General features: G+C 44.4%; 1 protein-coding gene across 6 annotated transcripts; it reads left to right on the top strand.

The window, feature by feature from the left end:
* The first annotated feature begins 428 nt into the window (after positions 1-428).
* On the top strand, positions 429-21,139 carry Mro (maestro). 6 transcript variants are annotated; one of them, XM_074069827.1, is made up of 8 exons: positions 6,639-7,039; positions 8,346-8,492; positions 13,383-13,482; positions 15,441-15,587; positions 16,659-16,841; positions 18,938-19,093; positions 20,009-20,116; positions 20,454-21,139. In XM_074069827.1, the coding sequence occupies exons 2-8, from the start codon at positions 8,458-8,460 to the stop codon at positions 20,505-20,507; spliced, it is 783 nt and encodes a 260-aa protein (XP_073925928.1). In that variant the 5' UTR covers positions 6,639-7,039; positions 8,346-8,457; the 3' UTR covers positions 20,508-21,139. The 6 variants fall into 6 exon arrangements, with proteins under 6 accessions (XP_073925925.1, XP_073925927.1, XP_073925928.1 ...); XM_074069823.1 differs by having other exon boundaries at positions 20,009-21,139; XM_074069828.1 differs by lacking the exon at positions 20,009-20,116.
* Positions 21,140-21,412: the final 273 nt, after the last annotated feature.

Below are 21,412 nucleotides of genomic sequence, written 5' to 3' on the forward strand. Positions count from 1 at the left end.
TGCTATGCCATGCAAGGGAGAGGGCAGAGAAGACAAGGTGACAAAAGGTAAAGGGGCTGAGAGAAAGGAAGGCCGTGGGTGAGGGCTCTGCCCTGGGCAGTGAGCAGCCAGCTGGTGAAGCAGGAGAAGAAGCTGAACACTGACACCCCAGTCCCCTTAACTAGTACTGAGACCTCAGGCAAGTCCCCTGCTCATGCTGACCCTCAGTTTCCCTACTGGCCATCGAGGCCTGAGGATGACCCCCACCTCTGTGGTTGGGAGGACAAAAATGACAAACAGCGTGAGAACACAAAGGGGTGTGAGAAAGAGGCAAAAATTGCATGCAGTCCATCCGTGGGCTGCTGTGCCTTCTGGACGCTATCCACTCATCAGTTCTTGTCCACGGTCAGCAGGCACAGCTCCCTCACCGGGCCTTGCAGAAACAGGAAATGTGTTGTGAGAATCTTAAAAGTTTGCAAAACTGCAAATGCATTACTAGCACGTATCAGGGCCAGATAGCCTACAATAGGTCCTATTATGTGTTTCTCTAATCTACTCTGTGTTCCATCTTCAAGGACAAAATGCAGCTCACTGTGGACCACAAGTTTGCTTAAAGGACAATGTTCCTGGAATTCGTTACATTTGCCTCACATTCGCCTTTTATCAGAATGAGCAAAGAGGGAGAAACCAGCGGCTGGGTGTTCCTCGTCGCCTAGCTCAGGTAAGACCGGACACAACATTTTCTGGATTCCACCTGTTCTTTTAAACACTGCAGGGCCACACAGTAGACCGATTGCTTCAGATTTAACCAGCTGGGCTGTACAAGGCTTATGATGTAAGTGCGTGATTGCTTTTTGGATACAGAAATATTGGTGATGCTGTAGGGGTAAATAATGTCTCATGTAGGAGAGGCGTTGAAGCTTGAACTTTTTTGTTTGTTTTTGTTTTTGTTTTCCGTGTGTGTGTGTGTGTGTGTGTGTGTGTGCATGTGTGTGTGTGTGTTTGTGTGAGTGTGGTGTGTTTGGTTGGGATTTTGGGGAGCTTTTTTTTTTGGCAGTATGGGAGTTTGAACTCAGGGGCTCACATTTGCTAGGCAGGTGTTCTACCACTTGGGCCACTCCACCAGCCCTTTTTCTATTGGGTATTTTCAAGATAGGACCTCTTGAACTGTTTGCCGTGGCTGGCTTTGAACTGTGATCCTCCTGATGTCTGCAGCCTGGGTAGCTAGTGTGAGCCACTGGTGACTGGTTTTTTGGTTTTGGGTTTTTTTTTTTTGGCTGGCCTGGATCTCTTTATCCTCCTGCCTCAGTCTCCCAAATACTGGGATTACAGATGTGTTGCCACCATGCCCCTACTTCTCCCTCTTTCTTTTAAAAACCTTTATTTACATTTATTTTCTAGTGGATTTATTTCTGGGCCATGTTTCTTCTGGGATGTCTTTTTCCTCTGTGCAAACCTTCTCTCTATTTAGGGGCAATTTATTCCTTTTCAGAGAAGATCTACTCTGAACTCATGTGCAGATTAGTCTGACCATGAACTCTGCAAGGATGGTGCACATCTTGGGGGTTTTGTTCACCTGAATGTGCTCAGTGATCAGAGAATCTACAGTAGTCAGATGTGGTGGTGCTCACCTGTAATCCCAGTTCTCAGCAAGCTGAGGCTGGAGGACGTTGAGTTTGAGGCCAGCCTGAGCTACATAGTAAGTTCCTGTATCAAAAGAGAAAAGGAAGGAAGGAAGGAAAGAAGAAAGGAAAGAAGGACAATCAACAGTAAACCCTTAGGATAATTACCACTCTACATCTTTAAGCATGTGCAGCAAAAACTCAGCTGTCTTTTTGGGCCACTAAGGTCCTGTGCCAGCCCCACTGTCTGGCTTGGGTCCACCTGATGGCACCATCTTGGTAATTATGGACTGGCACACACTGCTTCAGTAAAGTGACAGCTTTCCCATACTTGGTGGAGTTTTGGACATGCTTACCTTAATGGCCTGAGCTGTTTCCTAGGTGTTCTTAAGGGAACAGGAAAATTCAAACCTGTTGTTTTGTGTGATTGGGGTTTTCTAGATCAAGAGAGAAGGAAGTCATTTTCAGAGATCAGCTCAGGCCAAGAGGTCACAGGAAGAGTTTGCATTTATTCTTGCATGCTCGTACTAATAATGTCTGGCAAGTAATAAAGTCAGGAAAATGAAAGGCAGAACAGCCACAAGGAAGGAGGAACAAGGAGACTGCTGGGAGCAGCTTCCTGTTCAGAGCTTGCAGAACTGTCTCCACCCGTGGGGAGCCCAGGGCCACGAAGGTCTCCTGCTTCCACACTCCAGAGCATGTGTGAAGCTGGGAGATAGACCAGCCCTTTCGCCTGTGGCGTGCACGCATTTAAGAGCTGAAACAAAGAGGCCATTGCTTTCCCATTTGAACAACCACACATAGAGTCATGTGATGCAGAAAGTGGCCTGAAGTTTGAGAAGAACCTCCAAGGATGTCCACTTGTCACAGGAAGCTCTGCCGCCAGTGCAGGTGGACCATGGGAGAGTGTGGGGCCCATTGGCTTATGTAGCCCATCTGGGGCCCATGGCCTCCAGCTCACCCTGCAGCTCCTCATCACTTGCCTTTCTCCTCCATGTCTTCAGGCTGGACCATTTCTGTTCAGCCCGGGTGCATGGGCTCCTTCTTGAGCCACTGTCCTTGGACTGTCATGGCTCTTTGCCTCTCTGTGGCACTTACCAATTCCTACCTTATCACAGGGACACATTAGGCCCACTCTGAAGTCCTCTCCTGGTGGGTTTGCCTGGGGGGTAGTCTGAGTGCTGGTTCTACCTGCTGAGTATTCTGTTGTTGGAAACAGGATCTCAATAGACATTTGAAAACTGAAAACAGAATGAATGAAAATTTGCTACTCTCAGTCTTTGCCTGAGGAGGCAGACGATTTTACTTTTTTTTTTTTTTTTGGCTGTACTGGGATTTGAACTCAAAGGTCTTATACTTGCTAGACAAGTGCTGTACAGCTTCAGCCATGCCCCCAGCCCCCCTCCCCCTTTTTTTCCAGTACTGGAGATCAAAGTCAGCACTTTGCATGTGTTAGGCAAATACTCTACCACTGAGTTCCATCCCCCAGCCCATGATTTGCCTTCCATTAATTTATTTGTGCGGTGCCGGGGCTTGAACTCTGGGCCTCAGGAATGCTGTATGACTGAGCTACACTCCCAGCCCTTTACTTTTTTTTAGGAGTGAAACTCAGGACAAGGTTTGGCCTAGCTTGGGGGTATTCTTTTTTTTTACTTTCTTTCTTTTATTTTATTATTCATATGTGCATACAAAGCTTGGGTCATTTCTCCCCCCTGCCCCCACCCCCTCCCTTTCCACCCACTCCACCCCCTCCCTCTCCCACCCACCCCCTCAATACCCAGCAGAAACTATTTTGCTCTTATTTTTAATTTTGTTGTACAGAGAATATAAGCCATAATAGGAAGGAACAAGGGTTTTTGCTCGTTGAGATAAGGATAGCTATACAGGGCATTGCCTCACATTGATTTCCTGTGCGTGTGTGTTACCTTCTAAGTTAACTCTTTTTGATCTAACCTTTTCTCTAGTTCCTGGTCCCCTTTTCCTATTGGCCTCAGTTGCTTTTCAGGTATCTGCTTTAGTTTCTCTGCGTTAAGGGCAACAAATGCTAGCTAGTTTTTCAGGTGTCTTACCTATCCTCACCCCTCCCTTGTATGCTCTCACTTTTATCATGTGCTCAAAGTCCAATCCCCTTGTTGTGTTTGCCCTTGATCTAATGTCCACATATGAGGGAGAACATACGATTTTTGGTCTTTTGGGCCAGGCTAACCTCACTGGAGGAGAATGATGTTCTCCAATTCCATCCATTTACCAGCGAATGATAACATTTCGTTCTTCTTCATGGCTGCATAAAATTCCATTGTGTATAGATACCACATTTTCTTAATCCATTTGTCAGTGGTGGGTCATCTTGGCTGTTGCCATAACTTGGCTATTGTGAATAGTGCCGCAATAAACATGGGTGTGCAGGTGCCTCTGGAGTAACCTGTTTCACAGTCTTTTGGGTATATCCCCAAGAGTGGTATTGCTGGATCAAATGGTAGATCATCAATGTTTAGCTTTTTAAGTAGCCTCCAAATTTTTTTCCAGAGTGGTTGTACTAGTTTACATTCCCACCAACAGTGTAAGAGGACTCCTTTTTCCTTGGGGGTATTCTTGAAGGAAAACGAGGAAGAGGAAACTTAAATTCCCCCTGTAGACAAGTCTCCAGGTAGACATTGCACACTCATGCAAGAGGCACTTCTGAAACTTGAAGTGAAGCTATTTTGATTGGTGACTGTCATTCCCCCTCATTTCCTGAGTCTAAGTGGGAAATGAATTGTTGATTGATTTAGTTTTGCTATTACTGTTTTCATCAGCAGTGCAAGCTAAATAATTATTAACCTTTTGATTTTTTTCCCCCAGGGGTATCAGCCCTGGTGTACCTCTGACAAAAAGGAAATGTTAATTGAGAATGAAAATAGAGCCATCAAACAACTAAATTAAATAATTGTGGTGTGTTACTTTTAAGGCGATCATGTCATCGGTATATCAATATGTGGGAATTGAATTATCAAAGAAACTTCCCCCTTAATTTTTAGAAGAAGTGGGTTGTCACCTGAGGCCACATAAGGTGAATCCTGGTCATGTCTTGATGTGGATTCTCCCCACATAGATGCAGTGTGTGGGACACTCTGAGACCACCTGTCATAACCATGCTCTCCTGAGAAGTATGTAAGGGAGCTGAAGCAAGACGACTGCCAGTATACACAGGGCTCTTGAGGACCAGTTCTAGCTCTGGCCCTGATTTCTTTTGTGGCTTTAAGTCAAACAAGGAAACTCTGCACATTTGATTTTTCATTCAGCAATAGAGATGGCATTATTTCTTTTTCCTATGTTTTCACACTTGAATATAAAATAATGTTAGAAAGAAGGGGCCCTTAATAGTGTGCCTGTACCTGCTGGGGCTGGGGGTGGAGCTCAATGGTAGAGTGCTTGCCTAGCATGCACAAGGCCCTGGATTTGATCCCCAGCACTGAAGGAAAAAAAAATTGCACCTCTTGTATGTATTTCTGTCCATGTGGGTTGCTGGTTTCAGTTATGGCCCACACATGACAAAGACTCCTCAAAGTCACAGGACAGACTTCCCTTCTCTGCTCCTGGCACAATTTTATCCATTTTCTGATCATGCTTAGCACTATATGGATCAGTTCAGCAAATGGGTTATATGTTTACAAACCTTATTCCAGATCTTGGAGCTGACCTTCCTCCGGTTTTACTGAATGATTAATGCTAATTTGGAAAGCTTGAACTTGTAATCTCACATGAACTCTCATTTTTAATGTTAACATGTCTTCATTTCTGTGTCTGTCTCCCAGTTTCAGACAAAGAGCAGACACCTCACTTCTCTCCAGAGCTAATCTTTCCTTGTGCCCTCCATTCCCTCCTCCATATCTTCCTATTACACTCAGTGCTTGGCATTACACAAGGAGACCAGACTGCTTTTGCCTGACCTTGCTGTCTCTTCTCGTCTATTTATTGCTTTTCTTTTGCAGTGAGACATCTCAATTTCCTCTTTCCCCATGGCCCTTTGGCTTGGCAGTCTAGCTTCCTTTTTCTGTCACACTATTGAAATTGCATCCTCAAAAGTCAACAGTGTTGTCCTTGGAGCCCGATCCAAGGAGGGCTTTGTTTTAGCTTCATTCTTCTTATTCTCTCAGAAGCGCTGATTTTCTTTTCCCCTATTCTGATGTACTTCTGTGGCTTATGTTTGTTCATCTATTGTCGAATCGGATTTTCCAAACTGGTCCACTGCATAGCATCCTGGCTGAGCATATCTGTGGCTGGATTCTAGCTCTGCCACTAAATAACAGTATGACCTTGGCAAGGTAATCTCTTCCTGCCTCAGTTTCTTAAGAATGAGGGTAACAGCTCAGTTTGTTGTTAGAACTGAGCGGGATACTTTATGTCACATTTATCTCAGTGTCTGGCACAAAGATGTATTCAATAATGCCATCTAGTAGTATAACAACAAGCTCCCAAGTCTTTGAAAACAGAACCACATTTTTCTTTAAGGACATATTGTCCACACTACCCCAACACAAAGCCTGACGACAAGTAACTATTGACACATAGATTTGTGCAGTGATTGGAGATCCCAGGGAAAGAGGAAAGACGGGGGAGGGAGGCTTCTGAAGTCTGCAGGGGCTTGCAGTATCCAGGTGTTTATACCGTTTTGTGTTTACTACTAAACCATTTATGTTGTTGAGAGTTACCTGGTTGAGTGGCTCAAGTAGTAGACTGCCTGTCTAGCAAGCCGGAGACCCTAAATTCGAACCCCAGTACCACCACCGGGGGAGGGGGGGGAAATTGTTGAGTTTAACTTGCTTCTTTCAGGACAGATAGTGTTTGTTGAGCAGGAAGAGGAGTCAACATTTAAAACCGTAGTTGTTAGTGCGACAGTCACAATGAGGCATACACCCACCCAGCGCTCCACCCTTAAATTAAAGGGTGTGGTGACGCCCTCTAGTGGTCACTCGAGGAACGACACCGGGCCGCTTTGTGTCATTGGCTGCGGGCGAAGGTCCTTAAATTGCGGTCCTATCTGGGAAAAGTGTGAGTGAGGCTGGGCAGGAGGGAAGAATAAGGGGGGAAGCACAGCACGCGGGGAAAGTGAAATAGCTCAACACAGTGTGGGGACGCAAAGGAAACAAGATGTCCTCCTACAAGAACCTTACGGGTACCATTGGAGAGCAATTCCCTCCCCCCACCTGACTGTCACACACACATCGCAACCCCCACCATGCTGGCCGGATAGTCTGAAAAGACCCTGCTTCACGTTCTGATTTCCCTAATTGTATGTCAGGAATTTAGAGAAATTTAGCTGAGTCATCACATTTGGCGGTCACGGCCACGGCCACGGCCACGGCCACGGCCCCGGTCACGGGAACGGCCGCCTCCCCTGGCCGGCCTCCACCCCCACCGCCACAGCTCCCCACGTGACAGCCGCCCGGGAGTCACAGGTAAGGTGACCGACCGCAGCCGGCGACAGCCTGACTGCACTCAAGTTCGGGTGCACGTGGTTCCCAAATCCATCCGGAATGCCACAGGGAGTCCAGTCCTGCCTAAGGAGGCAGCACCACCCTGCTGACTGTTCTCTTTGGAAAATGGAAGTGGGCTTTGTTGACCGTGAAGCCGATTTCATTTTTCTGTTACTCACAAACTATGTTAACTAATCAACCAGTGGGTTATGTAGATCATTATATGCCAGCAAAGAGCTTTAGGATGTGAGGGACTGAAGGGTCCATGAAGGTGGTCAGCATACAGGGACGTGGTCTAGTTGCTGAAGATGGGCTTCTAATGTAATGTTTAAAAGAAAAGATTTTGGAGCTGGGCACACCTGGAATCCCAAACTATTTGAGAGGTTGAGGCAGGAGAATTGCAAGTTTGAGACCAGCCTGGGTAATTTAGCAGCTTCTGTCTCAAAATAATAATAATAATAATGGACTGAGGCTATAGCTCAGTGACAGAGCATTTGCCTAATGTATGTGAGGTCCTGGGTTCCATTCCCAGTTAAAAAAAAAAGACATAAAGAAAGAAAGAAAAGTATAGATTTTGGAGTCTTAAATTCTTCTTTGTCATTACCGGCTGACTTGGATAAATTGGCATTTTTCTAAGCTCCAGTTTCTTCTTCTCTAAAAGGAAGATGATTAAACCTGCCTCTCAAGGTTAGGGTGAGGATTAAATGAATGAAATACTGTAAAAGCTCTTTTATTTGAGATTGGATTTCAGAGAGCAAAGTCACCTTCTACAGAATCACTTCACTTCCACAAATCATTCCAGGACTTTCCTCATTTGCTTACTATCCACATGGCTAATTAGACAGCAGTATTTTAGCAGCTTTCCATAGTGGAATCTTTCTAGAACATTTCACCTTGCTTTCTGAAAAACAACTTCCTTTCCTTGTATTCTCATATTTTCTCAGTTTATATAACGTGTAATTAAATCTCACAGTTACTGGGTGGATGGGAATAACTCAGTGACAGAGCACTTGCCGAGCATGGGCAGGGCCTTGGGTTCGAGTCCCAGCATTGCAATCCATCAATCTCACAAGTACAATAAGAAGTACATCTCCCTCACACACTGCTAGTGGGAATGTGAATTAGTACAACCACTATGGAAAACAGTATGGCGGGTCCTCAGAAAACTAAACAGAACTGCCATATGATCCAGCAATTCCATTCCTAGGGATATACCCGAGGGAATGTAAGTCAGGTTACAACAAACGCACCTGCACACCCATGTTTATTGCAGCTTTATTCACAATAGCTAAACTACGGAAACAGCCCCACTACTGATGAATGGATTAAGAAAATGTGTACTTATATACAATGGAATTCTGTTAAACTATAAAGAAGAATGAAATTTTGTCATTTGATGGATGGAACTGGAGAACATCATCTTAAGTGACGCTAGGTAGGTTCAGAAGGCCACAAGATGTATGTTTTCTCTCATGTGTGGAATATAGACCTAATACAAATGTAGCAATATTATGAAAAACAGGACATGCAAAAGAGAGGTCACACATGAGAGGAAGAGGGTAAAAGAAGGAAGAAGGTGAATATGGCTGATGTACTCTCTTTACAAGAATAAATACAGAATTTTTTAAACTGGTTGAAACCACCATAAGAAAGGGACTAAAGTAGAAAGAAGAAAAATAGAGGAGATGAACCAAATCGGGCTATAATACATATAAACTTAGAAGTGCCACAAGGAAACTCCCTGTGTAGTAATCTTAAACAAGCAAAAATCAGAGAACAGCAAAATCAGAGAACAGGAGGGAGGAACAGGTCCTGCCTAGGGGGATTGATACCAGTGTGTGGGGGGCGACGGTAGGGAAAGGGTTGGGAGGGTGAATTTGGTGCAAATACTGTGTACACATGAATGTAAATGGAAAAAAGATATCTTTTGAAACTATTTCTTGACTGGGGGGAGGAGAGATAAAGGAGAATGGTGGAGAGGGTGAATTCAAATGTGATATATTTGATATATTGTAAGAATCTTTGTAAATGCCACAGTGTACCCCCACCCAACACAACAATAAAATTAAAAAGAGAAAAAGAAGTACAGCTGTTGTAAACTGCTTCTGGGTAAGCATGTCACCACGATGGAGCAGGAGTAGGGTGAATCCTGTCACCACAGCAGTGGTTGGTAGAGTTCATACAGGGCCTGGAGAATTGCAGCTATCTGCCATGTTGGTTACACAGAAGTTGTCTGTACCTTGTGTGCAATGCTTCACCTAGCAGACCGAAGCGTCCCTTCAACAGCTGGTAGCCATTCATGTTATTATCATCTATAAGTTCAGAGACGGAAGGCTTGTTAGAAATCTAACAGTTTCTTTCTTTCATTTTGCAGTTGAGAAAAGATCCAAATGTTCGTAACTTTGGCCTTCATAGTATATATTTTGGCCACAGTAGATGAAGATATTATTGAGTCAGAAGGACTTACATTTGCAAAGGCCTCTGGGAGTCAGCATAATGCATACAACAGTCTTCTAAGTTACTCAAAACCCTTGTCTTTTCTGTGAGATCAGGTAGAACCATGACATGTTCTTGAAGACAAGCTCCAGGGCCTGGGATGATGGAAGCCAGGGGCCCCGGCAAAGCACACGCAGAAAGCCCTTCCAGAAGAAGAAGGATTTGTTGGCTGGGTGCATAGGGACGAGCAAAGCAACAGGCAGAATCATGTCTTTGTCTTCAGGGTGACTAGGTGGCCTCCCAGCCTTGATGAGGCAGATGGGATGACTGTAGAAGTCCACCAGCAAAGCCTGCCTCTAACAGAAAAGAATGGCTGTTGGCAGGTGAGGGAGCCCATGGGAAGGACAGGACCCCTCCGAAACCTTCAAAGCAGAGCTCTCTGGCCATTCATAGTGTTTGAAGTGATCTGCCCTAAGAGAGATCCTGGTTGCAACAGATGGAAAGGATGCTTTTTTTCTGATTGGATTGGGCATAAAGGACCCTTGGAAGGAGGAGGACTCTGTAGGCAAGGAGGGGTGTGTGTGGGTAGTAGGGGTCCTGTAAGAAGCTGCAAGCTCTAGAGACACAAACTCCAGGACAGGGCTTTGTGATTTTCATTTAACCCATTTTTTGTTTTTTCTTTTTGAGAAAGGGTCTTGCTATATAGCCCAGGCTGGCCTGGAACTCTCAATATCCTTACTTCAGCTCCCTGAGTGCTTGGATTACAGACGTATACCACTGTGCTCAGCTTTATTGATTGAGATAGGAGTCTAACTAACTGTTTGCCTCAGCTGGCCTTGAAACTTGATCCTCCTGGTCTCCACCATCCAAGTAGCTAGGAATACAGGCATGAGCCACCACACCTGGCTTTGAACTCAGGACCTTGCACTTTTCAAACAAGTACTCTACCATTTGAGCCACACCCCGGCCCTTTTGCTTTAGTTATTTTTCAGACAGGATCTGTGCAGACAGTTTTTGTGCAGGATGGGCCTTGGATCATGATCCTCCTACCTCCATTTCTGGAGTAGCTGGGATTATAGGCAAGTACCACCATGCCCTGTCCCTTAAGGAAACTTTTGTCTTAAGAATAGCATCCTTTAAAAGTGCACAGATCATCATTGTACAGCTTAATGGTTTTTGGGTTTTTTTGGTGATTGTTTTTGGTGGTGGTGGGGATTTTGGGGTGCAGGGTCTCCTGCATGCTAAGCTCTTGCTCTACCACTGAGCTACATCTCCACCCCTCATAGTGATTTTAATTTTACTTTCACAGTTACCTTAATCTGTTTCTGTTGCTAATAATATAATGCCATGGACTGGGAACATTACAAAAAACGGAGGCTTATTTTGGCTCATGATTCTGGTCCAAACTGGAGGGCCATATCAGGTGATGGCTTTCTTGCTGGCAGAGACCTGATGTGTTTCAGGACATCCCTTGGTAAGAGAGAGAGAGCATGATAGAAACTCAGCCAAATTGGCCTTTTAGAGCCGATCCATTCTGAGATGCCCCATACCCTTGAATCCTTTAACTGCACAAATAGATGAATCCTTTCATGAGGTCAGAGCCCCAGTCCATCCTATGCTCTCTGCAAAGACACCAACATACTCCTCTCTCACCCCTTGGCCCAGTTCCTCTTGTGACTTCCAGGGTCTCTCCTGATGCATGGCCACAGCGTCATGGAGCATACCAGTCCTGGGGCTAATTCCCAGGGAAGAAGTTTCCATACAGCAGCACATATAGCATCACCAGGCCCCTTGTACAAAAAAGTGCAGTGTTCAGGTCCAGCACTCCCTGAGATTTGAGATTCTGATCTAGTAATTCTGGGGTAGGCCTAGAGTTTATAACATATACCCAGGAATGTTGACACAGGACCCCTCCAAACAAACAAAAATAAAAAAGAGGGGAGGACATAAAAGAAGACTGGGCTGGCTGCTGGAAGCTGGGGAAGCCCCCTCGCTGGTTAAATCCCCAAGCTGTTCTGCTAATCTTGTAAGAGAAGTCAAGAATAGAAAACAAGGGAGCAGATTGTTTTTCTCCCCAGTAGAGAGCAGCTCCAGGCAGAGTTCTTTCTGCCTTGGAACACAGACGCCAGCTGTTTTACAATGAGGCCTGTGCCCTCCTTGGTGAGGCACCCCCAGCCAGGGGGATGTGTGCTTCTTTTAAACTACAGGTACCATTGTCAGGCATCTGTCACTCTGATCCAGAGTATTCTACTGAGTGGTGGCAGGTTCCATTGAAACATAAGGCTATGTGAAGAAAAGCCCTGGAAAGGAACAACCAAACATTGTTTGTTTTATTTTTTGCCTCAGTATGAATCTGTAATCTATTTTTTCTGGAGGCTTATTTTGTGATACTATGATCTTGTGATACTATGGTCTCTTTCTCCTAAGGCAATGATTCTGAACCGCATCTTCGTTCACCCAGAAGTTTGTCAGAAATACAAATTATTAGGCTCCCTGCTCCAGGTGCATGGAGTCAGAACGGGAATGTGTATTTCGCCACGTGTGGCAGGTGATTCTGGTGAACATCCAGGTGTGAGAACTGCTGGATTCATGACAACATTTATATGAGTGCCTCTAGTTTAACAAAGAGAACCTCAGTTCAGTCAGGTCACAGATGAGAAGAGCAACTTACAAATGTTGGGGAGTAATTTTCTGGGTTTTTATTTGGGTCCCTGTCTCAGCTGTCTGTTGGCCAGAGATGAGGGGGAAATGGAGACTGGAGGTTAGGGGCTGAAAAGGGTGTTTTCATCTACCTCTCCAATGTCATCATGAGTAAAGTTACCTGGGGGTCAAAGATGGCAGTGAAATCAAGTCCTCACCTATCTCCAGGTATGACAGAGGCAAATGGTCCAAAGTGTGGCTGTTCAAGGGCTGCATTCTATTAGGTTGGAGCACATGACAGTTTGTCTAGAACTTTCTTCCCTTCCTTCCTTCCTTTCTTTTTTCTTGGCAGCACTTGAGTTTGAACTCAGGGCCTCATGCTTGCTAGCCAGGCACTCTACCACTTGAGCCACTCCAGTAGCCCTGTCCAGGACTTTCTTAAGTTTAGTTTTGAAAGTCACAGAAAACCCCTTAGCCCCAGACAAACCAAGGTAGCTCCTGGTCATTGGTCACTAGTCACCCTAGATCAGTGACTGCCCATTGGATTGCTTGATGAGCTTTACAAATTGTTGATGCCTATACTATCTCCAGCGATGATGACAGCCTTGATCTGGGAAGGCCAGGGCACTGGGTATTTAAAGGTTCTGTAGGTGATTCTGATGCATCCAGGGATGAGAACAACTGCAACCGTTTGCCTGTTTCTCCTATTAAAAAAAAATAAAACTGGACTGGAGTCTTGGCTCAAGTAGTAGAGCACTCATCTCACAAGCACAAACCCCAGTACTGCCAAAAACAAACAAACAATCCACAAGATGATCCCCAAAGTCAATGATTCTAATGAAGTTGGGTCCCTACCTCATACCATCTACAAAAATTAGCTCAAAATGGATCTGCTACATAAATAGAAAAGCTAAAATGACAAAACACTTAAAACAGGGGTAAGTGTTCATGACCAGGAATCTGAATTTTATTCTTGAGTGATACAAAGAAATCTGCATAATGCAATGGAGAACTAGAGGGCAGACCCCCACAAGCCCCAAGCTGCTACTCTTCTTGGGCTGCCTCGAATTGCTATTGAACTTTTGATGTGTCTCTCCTATCTCCTTACCAAGGGAAAGGATCATGAAAACAGGGCCCAGGATGGTTGCCTCTTTACATTCTTACATTGTTGCATGTTTGTCAGTGTGGAGGATTTGGATAGGTGTTTGCAGCTCATATGATGATTTTGGCTTTTTTTTTTTTTTTTTAGTTCCATGGACCAGACACAGAGAATCCCGGACCAGCCCCATTCCATCCCTACTTCCCAGCCCAAGAAGAAAATGACATCAATGCTGTCTTTCTTTTCTAAGGTATGAAACAAAATGTGTTGAACAAACATCCTTCAGGCAGTCATTGTGTAGATATGTGCCTGCTCAGCTTGTACTTACTTAGGAGTATTCTACAGGGGCTCCTTCTGAAAACAATGTGATGACGGTGTTTTAAATTGTTTTTCATAGCACAGAGTGATTTATTAGCAGAGCATAAGTACACCTCAAGGCATGAAGTGGGCAAGTTGGATAAAACCAACCACCTGAACAGGGATAATACACATTAAAGGGGGTGAAGTGGGCCATTGGATATCACCAAATGCTCCAGTTCTTTTAACATGGATAGAATGTTTGTAGGAAGACAAGATGAGCTGAAAGGAGTTCACTTGCTGTAAACTCAATAATAAAAATATAGAGTGAACTGCAATGAATATTCAGAAATATGAATCAAACTTGGAAGTTAACAATCTCACTGACAGCACAGTGGAAATAGCTGGATTTGGATCCAAATTCTCCCCCCACACCACCCAAACACACCCACTAAGGATGGGGGAGAGCTTCTGTCTTTGGTATTGTCCAGATCTTTACTCATTTTGGGGGTGGACGCTAATATAGGTTGCCGTGTTCTGTGTTCTGAAGACCACAAGGGCCTTCTTGGCATCAGAGTTCATCTTCTCACTATGGGGACAGCTCATCTCTTGCTTCATCTCTTGCTAGACAGTTACTTAGAGTTTAGCTTTGAAGTGTAGCTTTCTACATCAGACACACAGTGTTTCCCAATTTGTGTTATAATATATATATATATTTTTTTTCATGGTACTGAGGTTTGAACTCAGGTCTTTGCCTTTGCTAGATAGGTGCTCTACCACTTGAGCCACACCTACATCCCTATTTGCTTTGTTAATTTATGAGATATGGTCTTATGTTTATGCCGTGGCCAGCCTGGACTGAGATCCTCCTATTTACACTTCCTGCTTAGCTAGGATGACAGTTCCATACCACTACATTCAACTTTTTATTGGTTGAGATGGGGATCTCATGAACTTTTTTCCCAGGCTGGCCTTGAACCATGATCCTCCCAGTCTCTGCCACTGGAGTAATTAGGATTACAAGGGTGAGCACCTCGACCAGCTCTTCCTAATCTTAATCGCTCAGATGCATTCTGGAGTTGGGACTATCTTCAAGTGTTTGTAGATGTGGAGCAGATGTTTGTTGATGTGTTTTGCCAACTGTGTCACATGAGAAAGATGACTATTGAGATCGGACCCTTGAAATTAACAATGTGGTGAGATGGAGATGGGGGAACATGAACCTGACTGCAAAAGGTTCAAGAGGGAATGGGAGGAGAGTTGGAGAAAGCAATACAGACATGTCATTCATGATGTTAAGCTACTAAGTAGAGCAGAAAAGTGGATAAGAATTGGAGGAAGAAGAGGGTCAAGGGAACTCTTTTCTTTAGGACATGAGACATAACAGCATATCTTACATCAACCCTTAGAAAGTCCCCTTTCTTCCCACCTTCTATCACCCCCATTGCTGCTGTAGAGTATCTCTCTCCATAATTCCCCCAACCCACCTCAACGCCAGTCTTGCATTATTTTTCTTCCCCTTTCCTTTTCCTCCATCACTTCCTTCATTATGTAGATCAAACTAATATATTTTCCAACAAAAACCAGGCATCTTTAGGGGCTGGAGATATAGCTCAGTGGCAGAGTGTGTGCTTAGCTTACACAAGGCTCTGGGTTTGATTCTCAGCAACACAGATACATCTTTAGCTGGAGAAAGAAGGACATAATTGAGTAGGAATGATAGCATTGTTTTAAAGGGAGGGGTTGGGGCTGGGGTTGGGTTCAGAGAATGACTCTAGAATTTTTTTTGGCAGTACTGGGGTTTGAATTCAGGGCCCTAAACTTGCTAGGCAAGTGCTCTGCCACTTGAGCCACTCCACCAGCCCAGAGAATACTAAACTCTCCTGAATTAATACTCCTTTGACCCACAAGGTCTCTTGGAAACTGAAGTTCCAGAAGCAGGAGCCTTTGAAGAATGTATTTTTCATGTTGGCAGAAAGAGCCCAGGACCCCAGTGCTAAAAAGCGCCACCTGGCAATGAGAAGCCTAGGCACCATGGCCTGTGAAGACCCTGAGCAGGTAGGGGAGGGAGGTGGAGCTCAGCCAACCTTCCCCATCTCTCCAGCCCACATGGCATGGAGTCCCAAGGGTGGGGCATGGCACCTCATAGGCTAGTTATCCTTTGTGTAATTTGGCATGTTATTGTTCCCTCTCAGTGTCTTGGGTCAGAGGTTTTGGGTGCAGCGCAGCTGGATCCTCTGCTCAAGTTCTTGCAAGGCTGAGACCCTGTGTTAGCCAGACCATGTTCCTTCCTGAGGCTCAGGGTCCCCTTCCAAGTTCACATGGCATAACTGGGCTTTTCCAATTGTAAGGCAGGAATTTCTGTTTTCTTGCTGGCTGTCCACTGGGGTGCACTCCCAATGGACACCCTCTCACAACATGTAGCTTATTTCTTAAGGCTGGCAGGAGGACATCGCTCACTCCTGTCTGGTACAACAGAATCTTATGCAATGAAAAGTAGCCATGGGAGAGACATCCTGTCACCTTTGTCATATTTTATTAGGTTAGAAGCGAGTGTCAGATTCCTTCTACACCCGAGAAGAGCAGGCTGTACAAGGCTGTGAGTCACCCAGGGTCATTTTAGGGACATCTCTCCTTAGCATTTTCTATCAGCTTAGGGAAACAGAGCTGCAGGCAGAATTGACTTGTGTTGACATCACCCTCTTGGGGGAATTGAAGTGATTTTCTTATAATTTATGCTTGTTTAGGGAAAGACATTTTTCATACTTTAGCTTAGCATCTGCCAATGTCAGTACCAGTTCATGTTCCTCCATTATAAAGGCAGCCAATACTCCCCAGGTCCCTGGGTCACAGTGGTCACCTGTGCCTCCTTGAAGTGCTTACCTAGCTCAACTCTCTAGAGGCCACACTCCAGGTTGTTCTTTCTGTCCTCTTTCCAAGACTGAGGTGGGCTTTTAGGTTGGGTTAATGGCACATTTGTATTTTGATAAGAGTTGGTATCAGATCCTAAACAAAGTCATGGTCTCTTAGTGCAAGTCCTAGATTACAGAAAGATTAGGAGTGGAATTGCTTTTCAACTGTCGCAGAGCAATTCCTGTATTACCAATGTTTTTCTAACCTTGACAACAGGTGAGAAAGTACAAGAAAATTATGCTAGACCTGCTGGTACATGGATTGTACGACCCTGTGAGTTCTGAAGTCATCTACGAGAGCGTGAAAACGCTGACCATCATCTTGGGCAAAATCCAGGGGAAAGGTTTAGGCTCCTTCTTCATAGACATCACCCTTCAGACCAGAACTTTATTGGATGATGTGAGTGAGAAGCTTATTCATAAAATTCTGAGGTGTTGAAATCAAAGTGGGATTGGAAATGAGTGCCTCAAGTAGTGTGCTGCTCAGTAGTGTCTAAATCATTCACTTATTTATTAATGAATCTTGTTGAGAGACAAGTACTGTGTGAGGAGTTATGGCAGACATAAAAGATGTATCGTATCCCACCATGATGTTCAAGGGGTTTTCAAATATTCACTTACACTGATGATGGTGGTGTCGCCATGGAGTCAATACTGCCTTATGTACCTATAGTTTGCATTTAGTGACTCCTTACTGTTTGCCATGACAGATCTAGGCAATTTACATGGTTCATCTCATGTAATCTTCACAATAACCCTGTGAAGTAGGCGCTGTACTTACCTTCACATTGTAGAAGTCTTCATCTGGAACCTACCCAAGGTTTGCAGAGCCGGTAAGTGGCTATGAAATAAGGCCCTCTGGCTGTAGCACCTGCTCTGTTAACCACCAGATTACAACACAGGCCAAGGAAGAAGTGCATTGGGGGTTAGAGTGGTGAGTCTGAAACTGTGAGGAGTTTGAAATACCCAGCTGGCAAGCTAACAAGTCAGCCTGCCCCTGTTATTCTCTGTCTCTCTGGAAGACTAGACCTGCTGAACAGGGAACAAATCTTTTATTTACTGCCAGAGCAACTCACACCAGTTCCCCATCCCCTAATTTACAATGGAGTCACACAGTATGAACTGGATGTACTGGCTTCACAGGAGAGGATGAGAGACCACGAGTTATGACACTGAGAGTTTATATAGTAGCAGCTGGCACATCCATCCCCCCTTTCTTCAGAAAGACAGATTTTTGCTCTTGAATGTCAACCAGTCCTCTCTGAGGAGGGGAGAGGCATGACCCGGAATGTTAGCAACACACGTCCTTAAATCTCTCTGGAGTGTCATCTGAACTTCTGGGCTTCATTGCTATCCAATCAGTCTTCAAACCCAGCTTACTTATAATTTTTTAGATCAGAACAAGGAACTTCTCATGCCAGCTGTTTGCTGACACTTTATATCTACATTACAGTTAGTCCTCTTCGCTGCCTGCCTTACACTGTGCTCACCGGTCCACGTGTCCCCATTGTTTGATTGTCAGATTGCTGGGGGGACAGGCACCTATCTTAGGCATTCAGTATTTGGGGAGGGCTTTGGATGGGGAAGTTCTCAGTGTTAGTTGAATTATACATACACGTACACACACTAACAGAGCTGGGAACAAAGTTCAACCCTGAGGCTGTTTCTGTATGTCACATATGCTAAAAAATACTTAAAGATACTTCACACAATGCTCAGTGGCTCTCAGTCTTGCTGAGTCTCTATGGTCCCAGTGCTAGATGTTCCTCACCCCGAGAGGAGGCCCAAACCAGCCCTGTTCCTTCTGGTTCACCTGGAGCTAGAAAGACCATGAAACATTGATATAAAATCTGAGCACCAAGTGTCAGGAGACTGGTCTCCTTCGCTGGCTCTTTTTTCCTGACAGTGTGACTCTGGAGAAGTTGCTGAAGTGCCTCACCTTGCTCTCCTCACCTGGAAAGGGAGATACATGGAGCAAACAGCTCACACAGGAGAGAACAGGAGGACTGAGCCCACTAACGTGTGCTCAGGGACAAATGTGATCATACAAAGAGCAGGGCAAGCTCGGAGGGTTGTGAGGGAAGAAATAGGATCCTTATTTCCTCTATGGGTGAGAGAAACTCAGACCAATAGTAGGGAAAGTTGACCTGGTGAGATGCTGGAGGTAAGAAACAAGGGATTTTCAAGTGAATTATGATACAGGAAAAAAAAAAAACAACCCAACCCAAACAAAAACAAAAAGAGAAAGAAAAAGTAAAAGAATGAAAACTGTTAGTTATTGACATGAAATAAACTCTCAATAGATTGCTAGAACAACCAAGGGGCATAACATCAGTGGGACTGTGTGTGTTCTCTTATGTGAAGAAGAGGGGAAGGGCTGTGGCTCTGTTGGTCTATTCTGCACTCTACACCCAAGAATGATGCCAGGATGTGTTTGGCTGCAGTTGCCTTTCGGTATTGACCTGGCTCTGTTGTTCTGTTAATGGAAACCCACAGGAGAACGACAGCATGAGATACTCAGCCTTTGTTTTATTTGGGCAATTGGCTGCCTTTGCTGGGAGGAAATGGAAGAAATTTTTCATTGGTCAGGTCAAGCAGACCCGAGATTCTCTCCTGATCCATTTACAGGACAGAAACCCTCATGTTGCCAAGGTAAGAGTGATTCTTCAACCAACTGCACGAAACCTCTGTGTTGTTCCAGAGAGGGGTGTGTGTGTGATGTAGTCCTCTGAGCTGAGATGCCAATCCTTTGGGTTCCTGTCAGTGAGGTTAAGAATAGTAAGTCGTGCCAGGTATGGTGGTGCACACCAGTAATCCCAGGCCGAGGCAGGAGGATCTCATATTTGAGGTCAGCTTGTGCTACATATGAGTTGTAGGTCAGCCTGGACTATATGGCAAGACCCTGTCTCAAAAAACACAAAAAATAAAACCAAACAAAGGAATAGTCAGTAGTGAATCCTGGGACAGGTGCCTACCAATGTGTAATCTCTTTGAGCAAGGGCAGTAGTGTCCATTTGCCCCCGCTACCCCTGCTGTCAGGTTCACAGAAGTTGGGGGCAGAGGGAGCAGATTGAATCAGTGGGACAGCAGACAGGGGTATTTATTTGGTCCCCATTAACTTCTGTCACTGCTCCTGGTATAAATTTCCTGCCCCTGGCTTCTCAATTCCCTAATTTTAGAGAAAATGTGTCCTACGGGGAAGGATTAACTTCAGGCTGAATGTTTCTAAACCATTCGAAGCAAAGGGTTCTATGAAACCACTTGAGATTGACAGAGAGAGAGAGAGAGAGAGGAGATTAGAGATTGAATTTACGAACTCAGCACTACCACAATAAGGGCCATGTAAACAGAACAGCTATCCCCTCCTCATCAGCTCTAGATCATACACATGGCCATTTTATAAGTGTATGTCCTTTAAGGTTCAAGTACAAGCTACCTGGAAGTTACTTTCATGTTCTCAGTGATTTTGATCATAGATTGCCTCTGTCCTCTGGGATAGCTTTCCTTGCTTGGGATTCTAGAACTCTCATACTTTTCACAATAAGACAGCAGTATTATTTTCCTCAGGCTTGCAAAACAACTTTTCAAGCCTGTTCTCCATATCTGAAACTGAGGAAGGAATACAACTTCCAGAGCGACGAAGATCAAAGGAACCCCAAACTCTGCCGGCAGCTGGTGAGCGAGCCAGGGCAGGAGAGAATTCTCCCCAGGTCCCTGACCTCCTGGTGCTTATCACAGAAGGTGACTGAGCATACCAGGGAGTTATCCCCCATAAAATGACTCAGGCCACTTATTTCAATTGTAATTCACCCATACTGCAATGTAAATGGTGAAACGCCTGGAAGATTATGCACAGACGTTCTTGGTAGTTCAGGTCGGCAGCTCATGCAGGTGACACTGCCACCACCTCTCTGATTGCTTATGCCCTGCGTCGACAACTTCCTACTAGTTACGTAGTCCAGGAGACTTCTGGAAACCCGCCCTCACGTATACCTTTGCTAATTTCTTTCAGAGCCACTATCATCCAGAGCTCCTGCAGTTCTTCTACGCAAATAAAATTCTGTAAGCACAGAGAGGCAGGAAAATGGCCCCACATGAGTGCCCTGCAGGGACAGCGTGTTCCCCTGTTTTGTCTCATTGGATGTCTCTTCTGCTTGCCTCTTGTGATTGTAATAGCAAAGAGGATGTCAGGAAGACAACTGAGGGAAAAAATAATACAGTGGAACAGTATGCCTCTACCCAAAGTAAAGTTCTAAATTGCTCTTACACATCTCATTCTCTCTCAACACAAATTTGATGAGAAGGTACACTTTCTTAAAAATCATTTAAAATACACGTAGGCTTGATGCTCATTTCTTAGCTACTTTCTTCATAACTACATTTCTGTCAATTATCTTATATTTCTAATATTTAAATGCTTAGCTTAGGAGAATCATTGTAACTTCAGGGTTTTTAAAAAATGTATCTGTTATTAATATTTTTCGATTTCCTATTGATACCTTTCCTTGCCAAGAGTTATTTAAAGTTGGTCAAGATACCGAGAAGATGGCTTGCTGGGATATTTTTAGTAGTTTCTCATGATCTTAAAAGACTATTGCCTTCAAGCTCATCTTTAAAAGAACTAACAATGACAAAAGAAGCATGTGTTAAAAATCCTTAGGCTGATGATAACTCATGAAATAAAAATAATAAGTAATATTTATTGCGTCTTTACAATTTATTGGGCACCATCTACAAACCTTTTGCAAGTATTATTAATACTCACAACAACCCAATGAGATAGGCTTTTATTTTATAGGTGAAAAAACTAAGGGCAAATTAAGTAACTTGCTTAAGATAAATGATAGAGCCAAAATTCAAATCCATATGGAGCCAGACCTGCAATCCCAGCATCTTAGGAGGCAGAGATAGGAAGATCACAGTTTGAGGCCAGCCTGGGCAAAAGTTAGCAAAAACCTATACCAAAAACAA

This window comes from Castor canadensis, chromosome 4 (genome assembly GCF_047511655.1).
Source record: "Castor canadensis chromosome 4, mCasCan1.hap1v2, whole genome shotgun sequence".
Lineage (NCBI taxonomy): Eukaryota > Metazoa > Chordata > Mammalia > Rodentia > Castoridae > Castor > Castor canadensis.

Bases quoted from the DNA above. Each gene is read 5' to 3' on its own strand.
- Mro (XM_074069823.1), top strand. From the start codon at position 8,458: ATGGAACTGGAGAACATCATCTTAAGTGACGCTAG. The intron at 13,483-15,440 runs GTATGAAACAAA...TTGACCCACAAG, and splicing joins TGCTGTCTTTCTTTTCTAAG to GTCTCTTGGAAACTGAAGTT. The intron at 15,588-16,658 runs GTAGGGGAGGGA...CCTTGACAACAG, and splicing joins CCTGTGAAGACCCTGAGCAG to GTGAGAAAGTACAAGAAAAT.